Source organism: Rhyacophila brunnea, unplaced genomic scaffold (genome assembly GCF_057557595.1).
Source record: "Rhyacophila brunnea isolate RB1 unplaced genomic scaffold, BYU_Rbru_1.0 scaffold_23, whole genome shotgun sequence".
Lineage (NCBI taxonomy): Eukaryota > Metazoa > Arthropoda > Insecta > Trichoptera > Rhyacophilidae > Rhyacophila > Rhyacophila brunnea.
Window position 1 is genome coordinate 1,597,380 of NW_028232893.1, and position 24,808 is coordinate 1,622,187.

Genomic DNA, 24,808 nt, shown 5'->3' on the forward strand with positions numbered 1-24,808 from the left:
TCAAATTTAATCAATAAATAAGATATAAAAATGAAAATGGCTTGCATGCCTTTAATTTAAATCAAATTTACTATTTTATTAGTGATTTTATAAAATATATCCATAGTCGGTATTCCATATCCCATATTCATTTAAGTAAATAATGGTTTTGCCATGGTTGTCTATACTCAAAAAGTGGTGATGGATGGTTTCAGGTATAGAAACTGAATTAACGTTCCCCGTGCCAGTTCCTATCACATAGGGTCCAGCAGTATACAGGAGTGCCACTAGGTTCTCATTTTGTGAAAAAGTTTATGTTTGTGGTATGTTAGTAGTAAAATTTTTGAATTCTAGTGTTTTTTTTTTTATTATTATTAGTGTTGGCATGCCTGCATGAGAATATTATCATAAAATATGCATTTGATAGCCAAAAAAAAATAGTGCAGCTAGGTAATAAAATATGGATATATTATAATTAAATAATTAGGATTTATAAATTTAATGTGTAGACATTTAAAATATCGAATTGATAAGTTGCCAAAAGAACGACGCTGTTGTTTAAAACATCGTAGGCGATTGTTTAACTTATGCAATACTATTTTGTTTACAGTTTGACTATTGACAAGTGAATTGTCATGACATCATCTCACATCTGAGAGGGAGGGATAAGTGTCAAGGTGACGATAACCGCAGACAGTCTCGCGGGCCCCCTTAATTATAAACACTAACGCGTCACAGCTACATTTCTATCCGGAAGCAACAAATGTTTTCACTGATGATCGAATGGAATATTATATACCTGTAATATGACAGCACTCCGTTTGACAAAACGAACCATCGTCGTTGGTAGCCCTTCAAATAGTTGGTCCATTTGAATAGCCACCCCTTCATCTCCGGGTCGCCTTGCACCGGTTGATTCTTCACTGGAGCCGTGTCAGACATTTCGAATAACTAAAATTAAATAGAAGATTTTATAAAAAACATACTAAGCAAAGGCCACGTCCACCATATTTTTCTGGCCATAGACAGACATAGATAATGAGATAATCTATTTCGTGTTCCTTTACTTCATTTAATGGGGTACGTGCATTTTACTATAGAGCAGCTCACACCCAATCAAAGAAAATTAATAATTTGTACAAAATATTTTTCGTACTTCTGTAAATCCACAAAAAATATTATTGTGCTAATATAATATATACATACATTTTATTTTTTTAACATCATATAATTTAACCCTTTGGAAAATAAATTAGCTGTATTTTAATCATGTTCCACATTAAAAAATAATTAACCGATGCCACCTACAGACCTACAAACTTATCTGGAGAATGGCCAAAAATTGAACTACGAACTACCATAGGATTCCATACTGAAAAACGTCATTTGAACGTCAATTTTCCCAGTTACTAGTTTTGATTGGTTAGTTTTCGACAGTGGCTCTCCCATTTCATTCTCCAGATAAGTTTGTAGGTCTGTACGCACTATCCACGCATCCAAAGATTGTTGACAAAACTTCATAAAATAATCTTTGACAATCACTATTTTTTAATAGTTGTTTTTGTTGATATTCCAAATCAATATTATATCTAAAATGAAATTCTGTTTTTTTTTCTTATTATTTTATAATAGATCATCAACATTTTTTTTCATTTTATTGAGTTTTTATAAATAATTTCGTTTTGTTCAATTCAGCAAATAAAATTACATACACCTCAAAAACGATTGCTTGACAGTCAAGTGACAAGTGACAGTAGAAAGAAACATCAAATTTAAATTTGACGTTTGTGAACTTTACCGGTACATAGGCAGTGAACTCATAACATCATTATTTTAGTATTCTGTTATTTCCATGACAATTCATTATAATATTCGACAAATAAAACATTTATAAAATGCTTGTATTGCAATATATTAAAAGTGCATGCCTAATATCATTAAATGTGAGCAGACAATTTGTAGATTCGTTTTAATTAAAGAAAATTAGTTTATCTCTCGACACTATGGATGCGATTGATCTATGCAGTGACAATGAAGATGTGGAATGTTTGTTTTCAATAACAACAGAAATTGATTTCGTTGGAGCAATTAAAACAGGTATCTAACTCTGTAACCTTACCTCCCGTCAGTAGCGAAGACTCCATACTAGGCGATTATTTAAAGCCTACCTTCATAAGAAAAATAATTTTTAAATGCTTATTGACGTATTTAAATCTTCACATAAAATTAAAATAATTTAATTTGCCAACGACCACAGAACAGATAGTAAATAGAATACCGATAGGCTATATTCAATACGCCGCATGGTGAAGCAGGCTTTTGAATGTGTGAGTTATTATCGAATTTTGTCATTATCGAATTTTGTATCCTGTGGACTATATAAATGTATAAACGTACATATGTATTCTTTATTGATAGTCCCAAAATATTATGGATTGATATCTAACCACAAAACCATCTGGATGAAATATGCTAACTTTGTTGCATGGATACTTTTAATGGTTTAACTTTGTATTTACCTATATAAAATACAAGCAGGTACCTACTAGGTACCTAGGTATAAGTGTGTACACTCTTAGCTATTTAATGTTATAGCCACAGAACAGATAATAAATAGAATACCGATAGGCAATATTCAATACGCCGCATGGTGAAACAGGCTTTTGAATGTGTGAGTGTCCTACGAAAATGAAGCACGCATTATGCACGTGCAATAGTGTGTGTAATACACCAACATTAAATGAGCGTAAATGCATAAACCGAGAGCAGTTTTCAGTATTCGACGTAAAACGTATTCTAGACACGTGTGTAAGTTTAATACGAATTCTTCCTTACTCGAGTCGGTTACCTGCAATCGCCTTACCCATTGTGTATTTCAGTTCCCATTATTTCTGAGTTCCCTGCCAACGACATATGTATTATATTTATATACAGATTACAGCACCATCTGTCAAAGGCTAAAAAAAATATACCACAGCCATCTCTCTTCAACTATTGTATGTATCGGACTATTCACTAAGGAATGCTGATGTTTTTTTGTATGGACTTTATGTCACGTGACCTCAGCATGTCTATCGCAATGTATGCAATACAATAGGCTCGGATGGCTACGCCTAAAACATTTCCGCATAATATTATTGTCTATGACTGCAGCTTTGTTCAAAATAATTGATGATTAGATAATTTAAAAAAATAATTTCTATCACATACATACTTATAAGTATATAAAATAAAATATAGATTGTTTTCAAAAATTAAAAATAATTTTATATAAGTAATGATTTTTGATGTGTGTAAATGTTTAGGAAAATACATAATTTAAAGTCCTCACTCAATTTTATGTTGTCAGTGAACTACTAGTGTACACCCACAATGGCCGCGTGGCTTAAGCGTCGTCCTATAGCGTCGTGGGTCCCAGGTTCGAATCCTGGGTCTGTCAAGCACACATACTTATTGTTTTTAATTTGTGTATGAGTATGGACCTAATAGGTTGAGCAAGTGGCTGATATCCATTTCTCCTAAAATCAAAATCTGTTAATACAAACCTCCACTCCGTGGAGGCCCATATGATCCTGTTAGGATCGGACATGGTTGAAGAAAAAAAAAAATTGAACTATTGAAATTTCATCAAACTAGTGTGTCATTAGTGTGCACCTATTTATTAGTAGTAATATTGTATTATCTTATTTTACGTAATTATACCTGACAAGAGTGCTCTTTTTATCTGATCTCCACAGCCTACCTCTTTCCAAAACTCACCCTTCGCCACTGCCTTCCGTAACTTATATTCTATACTTTAATTTAGGTAGTCAAACATACAGTCAGGAAAATCAAAATGAAGACGATAATGCTGCTGGAAATTCTTCCAAGGATTCAAACGAAATGGGATGCATTTCTCTTCTGTCAGACGAAGACAGTGACCACAGCAATGTCAGCCTTCTTCAACAACACCCACTACAAAGAATCGCCTCTTCAAAATCATCGTCGGGTGTTTCCAGTTGGAACGAAGAAGAAGATATCTGTGCAATAGATTTCCAGAATGTTCAAGATACTTGCAACACTGTTGAATCAGTTAACGAAATAGTCAGGAATAAACCAAATGAAAAAGTATCGAGTAATAAGATTTGTAAAGCGAAAAGTAGTGACAGAGAAGCGAAACAGAGGGAGAAGGTTTTGAAGAAGGCCATGAAGGAAAATCATAAAAGCCTTAAGCCCAAGGAATGCATGAAGGTATGATCATCTTTTTCTAGTTTATATCAATAACTCACCTCACTCTCAAACTCCCGAACTATTATTTAAAGATGTCGATCATGTTATGGAATAATTGCAATTTGAAGCTTGACATGCCCTCTAAAATCATGCGTAATGCTAATTTCTTTGCGCTTTATGTGCATGTTCTATATATCGCATGATCTTGATTTTTTTTTAGCATGCATGTTTATATAAAGACATATAATCTGTTATCAACTCTAAATACCTAAATTCTCGACTTACCAACTTTTGGCAGCACCCATGATATACAAGTTTTCAGAATGTAAGGCACAAAGCCCACAGAAGGCAGCATGGTGTTGGCGCGGGTGTCAATCTTTTGACACCACTAGACACCATCTACAATCATGTCAGTAATATCATTTGACCCGCTGCTTTGTATTATACAAAGACGAACTAGGCCAATGTGGGTGAATTTTTTTTTTCGATCCAGTGCAAGGACCCAATGGGTCGGGGAAATATTATTTATAAAAAAAATGTTAATACAACCTCCACTCTGTGAAGACCCATATGCTCCACTTAGAATCGTACATGGTAGTTTACTGCTTTTCGATATTATTCCTTTGATTAATTACAACAAATCTGGTTGCCTTTCATTGGCAGAATTGAAAATATTATTGAACATGATTAGTAGGCTAAAGAATAAGAGCACTCATCCGGACAGTGAAAGGTGTGAATTCGAATACCACTCTGGCCAACTTTGTTTTCTAGGAATTTTTCTAGGTTTTTGTGAATTATGAACTTTATATAAAAATATATCACTTTACTACCTGCATCCAGTACATCTTTGCTGAGATTGGGGCTGACCTATTGAACAAGTCGTACTGTTCACGGGTGCTGGAAGTACTGCATAGTTCTGGAGCACAGCACAAGAATCAAGCTCCTCCATTCTCCGAATCCTGCATTGGATGGATCAGGAAGTGTCCCAGATATCTCGTCACTGAAGATGGACAGGTTATATACCTACTAAAATATTTTAACATATCCACTTTTCTGCTGCCGAAACTATCCTTGAGTTATAAGCTGTACTTTTATCATCTCATAATGTGGCCGAGGTGCTGCAGTTTTCTGCTTTTTGTTTCATTCCCATTCTTTTTAGTCAAAAAAAATTTGAATGCGAACCCTCCCAATCTACTTTCGTTTTTTTGTCAGTCCCTTCAAAAACGTAAATTCACCATATTCATTTTCCATATTTAACTAATTTTTCAATTTTTAAGGTTTATCACACTTTTCCTTACGAACACAAATACTTATAATATATAAATCATCATCATGCCTCACAATATTACTATGGCAGAAGATGACAGGCCGCAGCTTTCTAACGACACACGTTGAATGTAAAGCGAAGCTCTTACTTTCATTTTGTCGATGTGCCTTTTTTTGCCGTGTACCCTTCAAATGTCATGGCAGTAGTGTGAATTTCTCTGCAAATGACATGCAATGTGACGTCACTTATAACTAATATTATTACTATCGACTGAAGGTACTTGATGGAATTTGAATTTAAATTCTAATGGATTCAAGCTCTGTACTATTACACTGTCAGTGTGTGTTTACCTTTGGTGAGTGTACACGGCACCTGAAGATGCCGAAAGGCGAAACCCGGGTTGCAAAAAATGACTTAAATGGAATAGTACAGAGCTTGAATCCATTAGAACTTATAACAAATTTCATATCTGGACCAATGGTTCTTTTTTTTGCTTCAATTTCCACATTTTTGCGCACGTCCCTAAAATAAATACTTTCGTTTGATACAATACCGATTCCAAGTATCAATACTTTTTCTTTCGATATTACAACCCTATGGACGGGCTAATCTATTCAACTAATTATATAATATTGTTTGCTGTGTTGCAGCTCACGATGTCTTCAGAAGCGTTACGAGAACCACAGTTGTTGGTGGTCATGGACATGCAAGACGTCGAAGAACTGATGAAAACAAAACGCCTCAATAGCCACATCAAATTTTTAAAAGACTCCTCTAATTGTCAGATCACTGTAATAGTCTATGGAAGCAAAGATTACTTTAGGTGAGTGAAATAGTATTAGGTGCTTCAATTGGGTGTCCTTCAACGTTGTGCTGAAAGTGTTCCAGCGCATCTATTCTATACACAAGGCTGCTATCGGCGGAGAAGTATAGATAATAATACCTATTTTTTTTTTTAATTCATAGGCATCAAACAAATAAAAATAAAGCAAAATGGAAAAATCAGGTCCTCGGAGTTAGCAACGGCAAAGGAAAAGATGATGGAATAAAAATAACCGAGAATGACTTCGACTATTATCTGACAAGTGAGTGATTCCTCTTCTTTTCTCTTCTCTTCTTCTTGTACTGCGCTGTTATTCAATTAATAAAAAACAAATACATTAAGGTCCTTTTAAACGTCATTTCTGTTGTCCGTTCAGTCGAGGTTTTCGTTTTGGTTCATTCAGTTTTGAAACGGCGGTGTATTTAGACGTTCAGTTGTCCGTTCAGTTGAGGTTTCAGTTGCCAGGCATTTCGGAATCGGCGGTATATATTTATATATTTTTTATCCACCAAAAATGAATGTTATTTTCATAATTACTTTCTATACATATTGGTTTGTGTAATGCAGTACCTATATTTGAAGAAATTATAATATTTTAATCCAAATTAGAAAAGTAGTATTAAAAATATGGCAACATACTAATTTTGACGTCAACTTAACTGGCAACTCTAAAAATGGATACGATAACTGATAGAAAATCCATCCTGTCTCGTCTCAGTTTTGGTTTCAGTCGGCTGCTTCGGTTTTGCATTTATATGTCAGTTTAACGGACAGCTCGACGGAAACGGAGACTGATTGGATAGCAAAACTTATCGTTTAAAAGCACCTTTTGATTCAAATTTTTAATTTGATTTTTTAAAAGCAGTTTATACTGTGAGATAACTGGCTCGGGCAGTCCACTGTAGGCGCAGTCAGTCATACTCACTTACAAGTCATACAAAGTTAATATCTTGCATTGTAAGTCAGACATTAATAAATTGACATCCTATACAATCAACACAAATCGAAAAACACTTAAAATAACTTCCCCCTTGATATAAAATTAAGAGGAAAAAAAAAATCTCACCTAATTTCAGAAAAAAATGTACGTAAAAACGGACAAATACTGTAATTTCATTAAATGAACTGCGTAAACACAGATATGTTAATATGTCCGTGTATTTACATCGGACACCAGACAATCGCTTCCAGTCACATAAACAGATAAATGCCAGTTGTTTTTATGTACGTCGGCCTATACAAAGTATGTTAGAAAAGCACTTGTATTATTTTGACTGTTTTCGTTCGTTATACCAGAGAATAGGTATTTTTAAATAAGCATTCACATAACAAAAAAAAGTCGAAAATAAAACTATGAAAACCATCGTAAAAATCCCCGAAACAAGCATGGCCTTCATAAACTACAAAAGATGTTGTTTATTGTAATGAACGCTGGTAGATACTTACGGACTTTTCACAAACCAGTAATAAGTAAAGTTGCTAATAATTGATATGAATTCTTTCCCACGTAAAGTGAGACATGTGGTAGTTGTCTCATTAACGGATGGTTGGAAGTCGACGTAAAGTCGGACAACTACAGTTCTACCAAAAGTATATAATTTAGAAGGAATGTCAGGTGCCTAGTAATAAAAACATAGAAGTTCAGTAGAAAACAAACTATTTTTACTTCAAATAGCTCTCTTGTAAAATTACGTTTTTGTAGATGTCCGAGTTTACGTAGGGACCGTCGAAATAAAAAGATATCTACACATGTTTCACTGGTGACCTATCAATTCAATCCCACAGTTCCTAAAGCATAATAATTAAGTCTGCGATTCCAATTATTGCTTGTTAATTGGTTGGTGGCATTCATTAATCAACAAGTTTCGGCAGAGAGGTATTTATTTAAAAGAGCAATTACAGCGCAGTACAATAATTATAAATGCAACCAGCATGAGGTGCGCTGTTTTTAGGACTGGAGCCGAGTGACACGATGCCTGTGACCCTAAGGTGAACGGCAAGTGACGACATCTCCCCCTTCCCGCTTTCTCCTTTTCTTGAAACCCTCACTAGCTGAAATGATGTGTGATTATAATTTACAAAAACTTAATCCTAATATTATTATTATTACTAAATTTAAGTTACTCATAGTATAAGACCACCAGAAGCCATTTCTGGCCTAATCCTCGATCATGGATTAAGTTAATGGATACACTACATGGTCGCCATAATATATGCTGTCTTAGAAGCTATAAAGAGAAAAAATAAGTGTGTGAAACAAGCACGCATGACAGAAGTGAAACTTTTTGCTTTATTTAAAATAAAATACTTAATTAAAAAATTACTTTCAGAGCTGCTATTCGAGGAATCTACCAGCTGTACAAAAGCGGACACGGTTGAGGAACTGGCGCAGATCATCTTGCAATTCACCAAGGCCGTTGCTGAGACACCTTTCAAGTAATCTTATTTTATTATTAATTAAACTGGCATTTATTTATGGTAGATCTCCACCGTGCACCACAGAAGGCTGCGTCTGAGAGAACAAGGGTTTTTTTTCTATCGGAATATATGATGTAATAAGAATAAAATTAGGTGAACATTTCTTCAGGTTTTCTTTTTTATTTTGTTTACTCTTTGCTTATAACCGTCCAACAGACAATCTTCGCCACTGATATAATTATTTGCGATAAATTTTGTAAAAATTACCTTTGCTATCGCTGCCAATAATATGTGCGTTTGTATTTCAGGCTCGAGAAATACGCAGAAGATGAGAAAGCCAAGTTTTACATGCGGGGAGACAATAGGGAATGCGTCCACGTCGATAAAGATGGTAAAATTAATTATTGTTAATTTACCCCAGTGTGTCAGTTAGTACCCCAGTGTGTCAAAACAAGCTATTATTGTTTTATTTCCGTTTCGTACGACATATTTATGCGAAATTTTCGCCGTATTGCGAATTTACTAATTATTGTAGATAATCGCCTTGTGTGTGGAATTACTTCCGTGTTAATTTGGACGAATATTATAATTTACAATTTCAACTGTATTAATTAATAGATAATATGTATCAGAAAACATTAAAAAGAAAAATATCTTACAACGTTTTTATTAGCCCGTATTCTTATTTGTCCAGTGGTTGTTTATCCAGTACAAATCTTGCAATCGTGCAATCGATTTTTGACTAACATCCTGACTAGCTAGACATTTGAAACTTTTAGAATATATCGGAACACGATGCCAATGCATTCTTTTAATACTTTTAGCCATCTTTAAGTAGAATTGAATTCATTTTCAGTTAATTCTGTTTTGTATGAAGATTTCTTTCGGAAGAAATTCATAATCCAATCCACTATTATTGGTTGCTAAGTGGGTGGTCCTAGCAACTAAATTATTAATATATACGTGCGTTACTATGGAATTCAAAATGACATTTCAGTATTCTATATTTGTTTGTTTTTTATTTACTTCATATCAAGTACAAGTTTGAGCATATTGAGCATAATAATTCAACAGAAAATTTAGAAACGTATATAAAAAGTTCTTTTTATCTTGTAATTATTTTATTTTAAGTCAAAGATAAACTTAAATAACTATTGTAAAAATTGTGAATTTGTCAAAGGACCCTATCTTATTATTAAATATATTTTATTCTCATATTTATTATTAAAATTTAGTTCATTAAGTTTTATATGTTTTGTCATAGAGATTTTTGACTAATTCATAGTTTTAATATTTTTTTGTATTCATTTTAAAAAACATCTATTTTTATAAAAATATAAATGTGTATAACTTGAAATCATTTTTATTTAAAAAGGAAATTTCGAAAAAGAGGCGCCAAAGAGTTTACTAAGACATAATTTCATCAAACTGGCCATGGGAGAGAGAAGTACGGAGAATTAACAAAAATAAATGATTCTAATTAAACTATTTTTTTGGTGACGTTATTTTAATTTAAAAATTTGCAGGAAACGGCTGTTTGCGGTTGTGGTGCCAATCTCTCACCAAATTTCCAAAGGCCGGTTTGGAGACTGCCCAAGCCATCTGTGAAAAGTATCCCACACCTGCTTGCCTGCTTCAGGTAAATGAATTGACTTAGAAGCTATTCTTAACCCTTGGGAAATAAATCATCCCTATGATCCCAGCACGAAAATAGCAATCGAAAACCACAGTACAATTCTATTTTGTCAATGAGAAATCAAGATTACGATATCATAATACATTTCATTAACTATGTCTTTTATTCAACGAATAATTCACGAGATTTTAAGAATGTGCCATTCTAATTATTGCACATACATAATTTTGAATGAGAAAATATAGCCAATAGAAAAAGTCTTTTTTGAAAAAAGTAAGACACCCGGCAGGATCGAACCTGCGTCTCTTGGGTATCGCGCCCTGTGCATTAAGCTACGACTGCCATGCTTAATTGCGACAAATTTTAACTAAGTATTATCCTTTTTTAAAGCCGCCTCATACTTTTTTCAAAAAAGACTTTTTCTGTTGGTTATATTTTGTCATGAGTGTTTTCAAAATTGTGTTCCTATCATAATACATTGTGTATTTATAATGAAAGCAACTGAAAAATGTATTTCTGAAAAAAATATTGTCGTTTTCACACATATTTTTATGTTTACAAATATGTATACGTTCAAATGAGTTTAGAATCCGAACACATAATGGATAAATTAGATGGAACGTTGCTGTAACTTATTTTAGAATATTAAGATCCCGGCAAGTTTCTCAACATTGTTGATGTTTATAATTGTTGTTGCAGATGTTAGAGAATGAGAGTCCAGCAAACGTGATGAAGAACCTGTCGGAGTTGGCTGTTCGTCGTGCAGCTGGTCCTCTTGCCGGCACACGCCGCATTGGTCCTGAACTCGCCAAAAAGATTTTTACCTTCTTCACGGCCACGCGGGGAGATCAACCACTCGCCTGATAACATTGACTCATTCACAATCGACAATTTGACGTTTACCGATTATCTATGAACCTGTCTGTACCTGTCAAATAGCACCACATAAAGATAACAAACGTGTTCGCTAATACTTGAAGAATGACATTGGCGAGATAGTCAGCACTTTTGCGTGTAAACAGTCATCATCGTGATAGTTCAATTTACACACTATTGGTGTCAGTAAATCCATGTATGTACATGTACAGGCGCGTTAATTGTTAAATGAGTTACAGTGGAACACCGATTTTGCATGCTTGCAATTCACGTTTCTGCAATCCAGTTTCATTTTAGTACATTTAATCCTTGGTTTTACATTTTTATTTTCCACAGTTTACGTCTAATATATTCAAAATTAACTATAATTAAAAATCCAATTTATTTGAACACATTCAATTCAATGCTTACAATTGAAATGAATTCCAGATGCATGTGTGCATTCTATTTTTAAATGTCATGTCTGCAGTGCCCAAGACCAAGGTTACACAACGCTATTCCATAAGTTTGTCGTTTTTTTTCTTTCCAATTTACATTACAATTGACAACATTGGAATGATTATGTTTTTATTTATTATTTTAAAAGGACCCATTAAATGTGGCAACTGTCGTTTTAATTCCTTGTTCTTGGGTTTTAAAATGTTTAATTGAAAACATATATTGAATGTCTTAAATCTTGTGTATTTTTTTAAATATATATATTGTTTAATCATTGAATTGAAATATGTGCATCAACTTGATAATAATTGTATGGCCAAATGAATTGATATTATAGAGATTATTCGTTTCAAAGTCGGTTATGTACCTAAATTTGTACTTGATATTTTACCTGCTTTTTTCTCTCTAACTACTTTTCCATCGTACGTATATTGATAAACTATCAAATAAAGTGGTGTTTGTCTGTAAAATAGTATTAAACTAGAGATTGATTGCAATGTCAGATAGAACCATCAGCCACCATATTTTATATTTTTGACCCAATTTTAAACATGGTTTTTTAATAATTTTTAAGTTATTTTATTTCACTGCTCGCATTTGCTTTTGCTAATTTGTATTTACTAATATGTTTACAAAATTAAAATATTCTATATACTGTCCTAATGTGATTGATGATTTTCTTTGATAAATGATGGAATTTGAGGGTATCCAACTTTGTTACTAATTGCATCATTTACTGTATTGTATGACACTTTGACAATCAGTATGTTTTTAGTGTTACAATTTTGTTTATGGGTTCAGACGCACAATACTGCAGCTTGCGTGTGTCGACCCAGATCTCACTTCATTACAAATGCATCCGATTAGAATCTCCATTTGAACTATTTTTTATCCAATAACCGGATGCATTTAAAAGTGTCGTGTGTCTGATCGCTTAGTTGGAATGTTTTATGTTTTTTGATGTACTGGCCATCTAGTCAAGCCAGTCCTAAAATTATATTTGTATACTTAAAGACTGTTAAAATGTAAGAATTTGACTAATAAAAGAAGAAACCGAATAGAAATGGATCAGCTTGTTTTCTTAACACATTCATTGATGAAAATGATAGTTCCAGCATTTTTATCGTATCTCGTCACCTATCTGTACTATTATAGTTTTGGTCTAGGCAGGGTTAAGGTCAGGGAAATTATTTGTTATGGGCATCAAAGAATCCAGCACTGGTACTGTCGTATTGAGGAGATAGGGACAGATTTCATTTGATAATTCAACATACAGTAAAACCTCGATTTAACAGAAAATATTTCCGGTCTATAATCCGTGCATAAACAATGTTCAGCGGACAATTGAACATATTTCTGCAAACAAGATCGAACCCACATATGTCGTCGCTATAGGATTTGTTTCCCGAATATCCATTTTTGTCGAAATCGACATTTTAATGCAGTTCAATTTCTTTTATCGAACTCTACCTAAATCATTTATAAAAACAATATATTTTTATCTAGGAACAGAGATATTTTTTAAAAAAACCCGAATACGCCATGTTAAGTTACAATTACTCCGTGGTGTTCTCCCGAATGTCCAACTATTCGTACCTGAATATCCAAGTTAATTTCGGTCGAAATAGATCTCTGGCTGAGTTTTTATTTCCCGAATATGACTTTTAACCAATCAAACCGCGCTGACGCCGTGCATCTCGCTCCCACATTCATGCTGTCTAGCTCTAAAACAATCACGCCCACTTTCATATTTTTCGGCCGTCCGGTGACTTCTTTCAAATTTCGTCTTATTGATATTGTTTTTTAAAGTTACTATTGTTTTAATAATGAATTCATCAAATTTGAAGAGATCATTCATAGCTGATACATCACTAGTTCGCCCTGAACTTACAGTAGAGTTATGGAAGTGAGTATTTTAACCTAAATAACTGCATTTTATTTTGATAAATGACACAAAATCCCAACAGTTATATGAATTCTACAGTGTGACCCAGCAACTACTATGATGTAAAAAATAATTATTATTTCAAATTATTATTAATCAAACTTCGTTTGTCTTTATTTTACTTTTAATCTAGGTATTTCTATGAAAATAAAGGTGATGCTATTATTCATTTTTGAATGCGTTGATAGTTAATTTAATTTAATATGACGTATGTTAGTAACTATTTATTTGGTCAATATTATAAACTTAGGATATTGGTACCTACCTAATATTAGCATCCAATGGTAATTAATTTATACATGCTATTATTTTGTGTTGTTATTCCTTACAATAGTAAATATATAATATTATTTGGTGGTTTGTAATAAGTTTAATTGTTAATTATAGAAATATATAGATATAATAATATACAGATTATATACATAGATTTTTTTTTGGAAAAAAGTATTAATATAAAATTGTTAGCAAGTACGAGTAAGTACCATCATAAAATATTGGAGAAATCTGTGACGTCGGTTAGTAATTGAAGTAGTAGGTACCTATTTTTATTTAATAAAAAAAAACCGATCGCCGATAGTCGCTTGATTTTGAAGAATGCTGATGAGCAGGTATTAAAAGGCCAATAGTTAAAGTTTGTCGTCATAAGTATGTCACCTCGTAGCATAGTGGATAATTCGTGGACTGGGGCGTAAACCCAGGAGATGCAGGGTCGATTCCTGCCGGGTGTCTTACTTTTTTCAAAAAGATATTTTCTATTGGTTATAATATATTTTCTCAGAAGTGATTTTAAAAATTATGTATGTTCAATGATTAGAATGGTACATTCTTAAATCTTGTGAATTATTCGTTCAATAAAAAAATAGTTAATTACTTAAAAACTATTTTATTACTTAATCCGAAAAAGCGATTGCCGCATGTTATTATTACATACGAACTTGGGTAATTACGATCATTAAGTATTTAAATAGTAGAAGTAATTATTAACAATTATCGTGTAAATATATATAACATTTGAGGCGCGTACTTTTTGACCACTCAGTAATCCGTGGGCCGTGCAGCAATACGCTACGGTCTTAAATCCCGAACGTCCTTGTTTTGTCCCGAATATCCATTATTCTGAGAGAGCGCTAAAAATTTCCCGAATATCCACAGTGAGTACTTGTAAATAAAACGCACTTTCTCTGCATTTAATGATTTATACCAGTATATTATTCTTGGAATCTATTCTTAGATAATGTTGCAATCATACAGTGTAGAAAGAATGATTGATACGAGGGTGGGTCAATAAGTCCTTAGAAAAGCCGACAGGTGGCGCGACTAGTACTGTAAGCGGTTTGTTTTCATGCAGCGGCACTACCGATTCAGTATGCTGCGAAGTTTCAATCAGATTGGTCGGGTTGTTGTGTGTTTTTCGTACATTAAAAAAAAAAATTTGCTTGTGGAAAATGGAAAAATGGAAAATGGAGAAAATTGAGTTTAGAGCTGTTATTAAACATTTTAATATAAAAGGGTTAACAGCAAAGGAAATAAAAAATGAGTTGGATTTATATCACGGCATATCTGCTCCTTCACTTGCAACTATTTATAACTGGTTAAATGAATTTAAACGTGGTCGTACATCAACAAAGGATGAACCACGCTCAGGACGTCCTGTAGAGGTGACTACACCAGAAATGATCAATAAAATCCACGATATGGTGTTAAGTGACCGAAGATTAAAGTTGAGTGAGATAATTGAGGTTACAGGGATCTCAAAAGGTAGCGTCATTTCTATTTTACATGACAAATTGGGCATGAAAAATATTTATGCAAGATGGGTGCCGCGTTTGCTCACAGTCGACAATAAACGCAATAGGGTGGTGGCCTCTAAAGCCCTGTTGTCGCTCATGCAACGCAATCCGGATGAATTTTTTCGTCGCTTTGTGACTGTAGATGAAACATAGATACACCACTATACTCCCGAGACGAAAGAACAGTCAAAGCAGTGGATTGCGAAGACAAACCATGTCCAAAGAAGGCAAAAACCGTAAAATCAGCTGGTAAGGTTATGGCTACTGTATTTTGGGATGCACGTGAAATTATTTTCGTTGACTATTTGGAAAAAGGTAAAACAATAACAGGGGATTATTATGCATCTTTATTGGACCAGCTAAAAAACGAAATTGAAGAAAAATGGCCTCATTTAAACAGGAAAAAAATCCTCTTTCATCAGGACAATGCCCGTGTTCACACATGTTTACGATCAATGGCTATAATTGAAGAATTGAAGTTCAAATTGGTCGACCACCCACCGTATTCGCCAGATTTAGCCCCCAGTGACTTTTTCCTTTTCCCAAACTTAAAAAAATGGCTAAGTGGACAACGTTTTTTTTCAAATGAAGAAGTCATCGATCGGACAAATGCTTATTTTGAGGACCTTCCGAAAACTTATTTTTCTGACGGTTTAAAAAAAATTGAGAAACGTCTAACCAAGTGTATTGAGCTCCAAGGAGATTATGTTGAGAAATAAAAAAAAAATACAAAAATAAAAACTGTTTTAATGCTTTTTTCTAAGGAATTATTGACCCACCCTCGTACATCTACTGATATTTAAATATACGACAATGAAATTTGTTTTTCGTCTCCTGTAAAATTGACATTTGGTCTATTCGGGAAACAAATCTATAGCGACGATGTGACATTCTGATTAAATTGAATAATTTATGAAACATTAATTAATAATCTATGTTTATTATATTTTATAGTAAGTATCCCGACAGATGTTCAATTTAAAAAAATCATATATTTTTGAAATCAATCTTCTCTCAAATATTGAATTTTCTCAGAATGCCATATGTGTGGCTTGGATCTAGCAGGAATATGTCCAATTATTATAACCTGTTTACACATGCTTGGATTTATTGCTAACAGTACGCATTATCGTGGCCATAACAATAAAATGCACATGTAAACACGTATTATCGTGCAAGATCCAAGATTGCATGCGAGGATCAAAATAGTTCAGAAACTTCTGAATTTTTACACGACAGTTTAAACTTGTGAGATATATGCGCTTGCGGAGTAGAACGATAGAGGCGAACCTGCCGGAAAAAAACAAACTACACCCTGCAAAGCATTTTGATCTTTACCAATTTTCAGAACCAGTCAAATGGCACCATAAAATGACAATAACACGTCTCGCTTACGCATGAAGATTGTGATTGACGAAACAGTCAGCACTTTTATGTGCAAACAATTATTATCGCAATAGATTAATTTATATACTATTGGTGCTAGTAAATCCATGAACATGTACATGCTACATGCATGTTCACACAGCAGTTTTAATGCGTGTCGGTCGATATTTGACGCGTAAATATGACTATTTTTGTGTTTTTATAAAATTTTACTTTGTGAACACTGTTTCTTTAATTAGTAAGTTTCATAAAATACATTTTATTAAAAACAAGTCAATTAATAATTTATATTTTTTGTTTGACATTTTTCTGTACCCATAAAGTCGGCAAGGTAATTTTATTTTTAATAAAAGATTGTCATCAGCAGCTATTCATGGTATCTACTTAATAGATTTTTAGTTTGTCATTTAAAACCAATTTTTTTTTATGTTATTTTATCTACACCAATTAAAATTTATTGAATACCTAAATTTTACCGACATGTGTTGTCAACTCTTAATATATAATACGTATTATAATTAACTTATTCTTTTATTCAACGAATAATTCACAAGATTTTAAGAATGTATTATTCTAATTATTGAAAATACATAATTTTGAAAAACACTTTCTGAGAGAGTATATTATAAACAATAGAAAAAATCTTTTTTTGAAACAAGTAAGTCACCCCGACGGGGAATCGAACCTCGTATCTCCCAGGTTTACGCCCCATCCGTCGCATTTAACCAATATGCTACGGCGTGACATACTAATTGCGACAAATTTTAACTATTGGTCAATTTTAATACCTACTCATCAGCGTTCTTCCAAATCAGCTACTTTGGCAATCGATTTTATGTATGTCACGCCGTAGCATATTGGTTAAATGCGATGGATGGGGCGTAAACCCGGGAGATACGGGGTTCGATTCCCCGTCAGGGTGACTTATTTTTTTCAAAAAAAGATTTTTTCTATTGGTTATAATATACTCCCTCAGAAAGAGTTTTTCAAAATTATGTATTTTTTATATGTATTATATCATAATACACAGTAAAACCTCCATTATCCGGATTGATTGGGGACGAAGGTTGCCCAGATGATTAATTCGAATAATAGGAACAATAAAATAATTATATTTCCATTACGTACTTTTTCTTTAAACCATTATTAGAAAATTTCCATATCTGATAATATATTCAATCGTTGATAATTAAGATCGTGTTATGTATTAGTCAGTGTTTATTTAAAAACAGCAAACCGGAACTTTTATTTGACACCATAACAATGCTGGATCATGCCCCCCACATTCTGGATCGGGCCCCTAGGCTAGGATCTTTGGCAGGCCCCTCTACCTTTCGCTAAGGTTAAGGATAGTGTGACACTAGCATTTTCCAAATCGTGTTCGAGGTAAAATTAATGGTAGGTTATTTATGAATACATCCACTTGAATTATAGAGTTGTCGAGCATCGAATGAACAAAAATTGCATCGCACTACCACATAAAATTTCATTGTCGAAGTATAATACCGCAGGAGATTTAAAAAAAATATTTGAGTAAATTTGCGATGTGTGTTTGTCTCATTTATCTAGTCGACCCGCCACGCTGGGCCCCCAGCCCTGTCAGCCCCAGCCTTGTGGAGGGCTATGCTTACCATAGTTCAAGTTGACAGAGAGATTTACAAAAGCGAAGAGTTTAGCAGGCAAATGTCTGTATTTGGCTGAGCTGGAAATGGAACCATAAACAAAACCCTGCAACCTCAAGAACAGCTTATTTATTTTGGAACTGGAACCCTTAATTCTGAATCTTGCAAACCCGAATCGGAACCCCTTAAAAATGTCGGGGTGCCATTATAATTTTATATTTTATTCTATTTTGCTCATTATTCAATTCTATTCTGTAGCCATATATTGCAAAAAAATTTAATTAGAATAACCTGGCCTTTTTTTTAAAACAAAGAAGGAAGAAAACAAAAGAGTGCTGGAACCAATGACATTTGCTGGAACACACTTCTTGCCAAATTTCTTACCTATTAAAGAAAATTATATTAAAATATCATTTAAAGCAACTTTCCTTATAAAACGAAAAGCATAAAAAATTAAACAAAGAAACAAATACAAATAAACAACTGAAGTTGTAAAAAATAAAATTGTAAAAACATCATATATTTGAATAAAAGTATATAGTGATTTCCATGGCCCCCACGAAACGGGTCCCCACTCCAGGATCTTTGGCGGGCCTCCTACCTATCACTAAGGTTAAAGGCAGTGTGACGTTCTATAGTAGCGTTTTTCAAATGGTGTTCGAGGTAAAATTAAGGGTACTCGGTGTATCAACAAACATTAACCAAGAAATGCAATTACACAACCACATATTTTAAAATGTTAATATGCGTTAAGGAAATTAGCGCCGCAGGCGATTTTTTTACGGTTAGATCAAATTTTTGATGTGCGTTTATCTCTCTTATCTGGTCGATCCCCCAGGCTAGAGCCCTGTCAGCCCTGCCTTTGTGGGAGCCATGGTGATTTCCAAAATTTATACCAATTTTTGTCTGGCAAATCGTCTCGATTCCCTTTGTCAGTGAAGTCTATGGCCGAATGTCTTCCACTAAGGAACTAACCACTGATCAACGTATTTTGAAGGATCGAAAAGTGTCAAAGGTGGTCCGATGAGTTTGATGACCAAAAGTGCCGAAGCTCTTACTGGGGTAATAATTAGATTCATTTAAATTCATTAAAACGCAATAGATTTTCAGAATGTCTTTTCATAAATGAGAAGATTCAGTAAAATTTACTTGTACTATGTAAGCGTGAACATTGTTTCGTCTAATTGCTTTTGAAACATTAAAAATACTGCGAAAAAAGGTGCCGGAACGCCGTTCCACCGCCTTACATGACAAAAAAAGCCCTGAGTATAACTTGCATTCCAATGTAATATTTCAACCGTCCATTGATTTGGGCAGTGTGGTTATGGTCATGGCCCCTACGAGGGGGGTCTGACAGGGCTCTAGCCTAGGGGCCTGGACATAGGGGGGTCAATCGGATATGTGAGATAAACACACATCGCAAATATGCTCTAATAGTAAAAAAAGTCGACTTCGGCGCTATTTCACGACGGGGTTATAAACATTAAAGAATGAGATTGTAAGATGCTATTTTTGATTGTTTTGTGTTTACTCAACAGCTCCATAATTCAAGTAGATGTATTAAAACTACAAAAAATCGCTAAAAATAAACTGAAGGCCGTTACTTTTACCTCTAACACAATTTTGAAAACGCTTATATTGTGCATCACACACGCTACTAAACTTAGCGATAGGTAGGGGGGCCCGCCAAAGATCCTGGCCTGGAGGCGCGCTTTAGGATGTGGGGCCATGGTCGTGGTACCTATATTGTGTTATGCTGTCTCTTTTTTATACCATTCGGCAATTAAGGGTTAAATAAAAAAATGTTTTCCAAGGAATGAGGAGTGTCAAAAATGTGTGGTAATTTAGAAAGAGGGATAAAAGATTTTCTCGCAATGGAGAAAAGGAAGATCAAAAATACCAAAACTCGTAATAGAAAAAAAATAATATGAGTATTACAGTCAGTGGCGCACCCAGGTTTTAATATTGGGGGGGGGCCCAAGGAGGAGAATGAAAATTAGTCCCATAGGCTCTTTTTCTTCTTCACAGCCCAATTTCTCGTTTATCGCCCTTTTGTCTATTGCACTCGGTGTACCTACACCATGGTCCCCACATCCTGAAACGGGCCCTCAGGCTAGGATATTTGGCGGGCCCCCTACCTATAGCTAAGATTAAAGGCAGTGTGAAATACTACGTTAACGTTTTTCAAATTGCGTTTTAGTTCAAATTAAGGGTAGGTACTTATACAGTGAATTATTGGCGATTTTCAATACATCCACTTTAATAATGGAGCTGTCGAGTATCGACACATAATAATCAAAAAATATATTGCACAATTATTGAAAATGTTCATGACCATGAAGTATAATAGCGCCGCAGGCGACTTTTTTTTACTATTAAAGCTAATTTATGATGTGTGTTTATCTCACTTATCTGGTCAACCCGACACGCCGGGCCCCCCACAGCCCGGGCCCCCAGGCTAGAGCCCTGTCAGCCCTCCCCAGCCATGACCTACACCACTCCGGAATTCGGGTGGACACCGAGAATTTTTTGACAGTTCCATTAGGGATTGGGTTGCTAAAAAAACCTGACATTAGTGTTTCGAAATTTTTGTGTTATTGTGAAATTAAAATCTAAGAAATTTTTCTAGAGGGTGCTGGAGAATTTCAAATCATTTTTTTGCCGTGTTTTTATTTGTCTAATCTATTGGCTTTCAATTTCAATGTTTTTAGGGGGGGCCAAGGCCCCTATCCCCCCCCCCCCTGGGTGCGCCACTGATTACAGTCATATCAATGGAAGAAAAACTGTTTCTCCTATAGACGTTTTCTGTTAGATACAATAATTAGTAGAAGGGTACTAGCTACACACCTACAAACTGATCTGGAGAATGAGATGGGGAAGCCACTGTCGAAAACTACCCAATCACGACTCGTAACTGGCAAAATCTAATATTTGAATAACGTTTTTCAATATGGCGTCAGACAGTTGTTCGTAGTTCTATTTTTGGCCGTTCTCCATATAAGTTTGTAGGGGAAATAAGGGTACAAAATAATAGCTACCTACTATTTTAGTTCCAAAGGGTGCACACAGATAGGGTTACTTTAGCTGAGCTTTCGGCCGCCATTTTTTAGCATCTGTCACTGTCAGTCTCTGAGAAAACACCAACATGGTATAATGTGTTTGTCAAATCGGTCCCGTTTAAAAATACGTTGAACACATCTGATTGTTTGTATTCAGAATAATTTAATAATAAAAAACAAAGACATAAAATAATAATACTTTTCGGCCCGTGAGTTTGTTTACCCCGTCGCTATGTTTATATGAAAAAGGTTTATTGCTTTTAGACAGAAATAAAGTGCAAAAGGTGATGATTTTTTTATTGTTATCATTAAATTTCGTGTGGTTTTATTATTAATAAAGGATAATAAGTGTCTGAATTTTATTCGGGATGGCTAAATCGACAATAATAATAATAGTAATATACACAAATAGTGTGAAACCTAATTTTATTTACAACTATTAAAAACTGGTTTGAAATAATATTATATTTATAAACCGGTGAGTCATTTTAATTTGCATCTGGATACATGCAAGAAGCACATGTCAATACGAGTACCTACATAATAAAATAAAATACAATTTCTTATTGGACTCCAATTAGAACGTAGGAATCAAAAAATATGTTGAATTAAAATCGTATTCACGAGTGTTACGAGTATTAAATGATATAAGTAAAAGTACAAGAAGAACATATTAATTAATTCTTATAAACAGAAAAATCAAACTTAATATTATCATCAGGCATTTTATAAATTTAATAGGTATATCTACTATCATTTATTAGATAGTTAGATAGTTGCCGCCAATTATAGGTGCGCGTATCGACAGTTCAATGGACCTACAATCGCTTATAAAGGGTTAAACTCACTGCAGTGGTTTTCAAACGTTTACATTTCGCGGTACCCCTTAGTCATTAGTAGACAATAATTTAAAAAATGTGGCGCCAGAAAAATGTATGTTCTTTTTTAGCGTTTTTGAACTGCAATTTGAAAGTTTTCCTTTGAGAATCAAAATCAAGACATTTTCTTAGCTTTTCTGAGCTGTTACTCTGTCACGTTTTTTAAATCATCTATCCTTCCCCCTCAATATCCACTTAACTTTTTCAAAAAGATTTCTTCTATTGGTTATAATATATTTTCTCAGAAGTGTTTTCAAAATGATGTAGGTATGTTTAATAAGACATTGTTGTCCTTGTTCAATGAAAACACGTTTCACTGACAATGTTTAATGTGCACTATTTATGTCGGATCGTGACAGCTTACTTCCACCCTTCGCCACTGATATACATATATGAGGGTAAGTATGTAGTTAACTCCTAGGATTGTGGACATTTTGTTCACTATCTAGTCACTATTACAAGGAAATGTTTAAAAAAGCTCTCGATTTTGATATTGGATGATTTTTTTTCATGGATCGCGAAATCAAAACTATTACTCTAATCCTGCACTAAATGGACTTTTTAATAATCAGGAAGTAAATGAATAAATAATATAATATAATGAATAAACTATTTCCTTGATACCTTTTTAAAAGGGCCTAAAAATGGACAAAATGTGTCGAAGTAGTTGCGCGGAGGGCTGGGAGACCCGATTGTTCGGTCCCCAACTTGTCAAGTGCGACAATCTCCAAGAAACCGGCACCCCGGAGGGGATTCTGGCACCCCAAGACCCGTTCCTCTGCGGCGTGTACTTCTCCTTCGCCAACATTAACGCGGAGAACGACGACTACAAACGCAGTCTGGTGCAGTTCTATCAGAAGTACAACGCTGACTGCGGCGGTAGGAGAAAGTTTGAGGTGATTCAGGTGGTGCTGTGGACCAGGACTGACGCCATCGTCGACTACGAGGACTCCTTCAGGAAGAACGTCGCGGGACTCCCGTGGTACGCTGTGCCTTTCGAGGATATCGAGACTAAGGTAAGGAGAATATATTACCAAGGTATACCTACTCAATCCAACCTTATAATAATTATTCTTTATTGATAGTCGAAAGCTTTTAGAATACCTTCGTCCAGAATGAAAGACGAGAGATTTTTTATAGTTCTTCCTGCCAAAATATTTTTTGCGGGATGTAGATTTTTAAATGAAAGAATTTCCTAAATTATGTATGTTTTTTATTCAACGAATAATTCACAAAATTTAAGAATCTAACATTCTTTGTTGATTTGTTAAACATACATATTAATTTAAAAACACGTGTGAGAAATATAGAAACACAGGATTAGAACCCGCGCCCCCTGGGATTCGCGGCCATGTGCCTGGCTTGCTAAGCTGTGTGTGTCCTACCTAGTTGTGACGAGTACATAGTCGCAAGTTCGAATTTCGCTGGATGTATTTTTTTTTCAAAAACATGTTTCCTACCGCTTATAAAAAAAATATTTCCATTAATTGATTGTTTTTTCTAACAATCCGTGATTTTGTGCCGTCCCAGGTAAGCTCTAATCGGGATCCTGGACAAGGTTTTCAATTCCGGGACGGTCCCGGCTGAAACGGGACAGTAGTTGGTAACCCTACTTGTATGGAAAATCGTCGCGGATCCAAACACAATAGTATACTTATTCCGATTCTAAGTAGGTAATTGAATTCAAAATAATTATAAACTTCTTTTGTTTTTCTTTCAAATTTTGTGGTCGCCTTTCATAAAAGAAATTGTAGTACCCAACACTGTTGACAGCGATACTTATCTAGTCTGAGACAGCCAAACTCTTTTTTAGGTATATATGTACATCATGGCTCTAGCCTGAGGGCCGGGCTTAAGGAGGCCGACGTAGCAGGTCGACCAGTTAAGTGAGAAAAATACCACAAATTCGCTCGAATAGTAAAAAATGTCATTTTTTAAATACATGTTTTTGCAATGCAATTCGGTGTGATATTTATGATGATTGATGTAATTAAATAATAATTCATGTGTAGAATTTTATTTTATAATTATTTTAAGTGAGTTTCCTGACTTACAAATGGCTATTTCCCCAATATGGCGAAGGTTTGCATGTTACTTGGCTACTACAAAAGGAGGTCGCGAGCAGTGCTTCATAATATCGTTTGGGCCCCGCATCAGTTGAAGTACGGCCTTATGGTGGAGAGAGTCCAAAAGAAATTTTTACGACTCCTTTACTTTCGGTTGTATGGATATTATCCGTGGCTCTATCCGACTGATTTTCTCTTAGGGATGCTTACATACTGTAGCTTAAAATTTAGAAGGGATCTTTATTTAGCTACATATTTTTTCAGACTTATACGCGGCGTAAATGTGAACTCTGCCATTCTTGGTGGTGTTGGCTTGAGTGTCTATGATAATTACCTTAGGAATCGAGGGCATCCGTTGTTTGTTCTCCCACGGTGCAGAACTAACCTGCCATTAGTAATGCCAATTGGGAGGGCAA

The 24,808-nt window shown here is 34.4% G+C and overlaps 3 protein-coding genes across 3 annotated transcripts in view; 2 read left to right on the forward strand and 1 right to left on the reverse strand.

Moving 5' to 3' along the window:
• The window catches only part of Osbp (oxysterol binding protein), a 128,711-nt gene extending 127,687 nt beyond the window's left edge, over positions 1-1,024 (reverse strand). The window contains exon 1 of the mRNA XM_085950220.1: positions 779-1,024. Within this exon, the coding sequence (XP_085806346.1) occupies positions 779-921 (143 nt within the window). The 5' untranslated portion in view covers positions 922-1,024. The remainder of the gene's footprint in view (positions 1-778) is intronic.
• Positions 1,025-1,747: 723 nt separating this feature from the next.
• mms4 (Methyl methanesulfonate sensitivity 4) lies at positions 1,748-12,713 on the forward strand. Its single transcript, XM_085950256.1, has 9 exons — positions 1,748-2,076; positions 3,785-4,209; positions 5,029-5,202; positions 6,106-6,278; positions 6,422-6,540; positions 8,609-8,714; positions 9,005-9,087; positions 10,223-10,335; positions 11,032-12,713. Exons 1-9 carry the CDS (start codon positions 1,983-1,985, stop codon positions 11,194-11,196), a joined length of 1,452 nt encoding a protein of 483 aa, XP_085806382.1. The 5' UTR covers positions 1,748-1,982; the 3' UTR covers positions 11,197-12,713.
• Positions 12,714-21,496: 8,783 nt separating this feature from the next.
• Positions 21,497-24,808, forward strand: part of LOC147069330 (nucleoredoxin-like) — a 112,777-nt gene continuing 109,465 nt past the window's right edge. Inside the window, exons 1-2 of the mRNA XM_085950222.1 lie at positions 21,497-21,732; positions 22,899-23,342. Of these exons, the coding sequence (XP_085806348.1) occupies positions 22,971-23,342 (372 nt within the window). The 5' untranslated portion in view covers positions 21,497-21,732; positions 22,899-22,970. The remainder of the gene's footprint in view (positions 21,733-22,898; positions 23,343-24,808) is intronic.

Bases quoted from the DNA above. Each gene is read 5' to 3' on its own strand.
- mms4 (XM_085950256.1), top strand. From the start codon at position 1,983: ATGGATGCGATTGATCTATGCAGTGACAATGAAGATGTGGAATGTTTG. The intron at 4,210-5,028 runs GTATGATCATCT...ACCTGCATCCAG, and splicing joins AGCCCAAGGAATGCATGAAG to TACATCTTTGCTGAGATTGG. The intron at 10,336-11,031 runs GTAAATGAATTG...TTGTTGTTGCAG, and splicing joins CACCTGCTTGCCTGCTTCAG to ATGTTAGAGAATGAGAGTCC.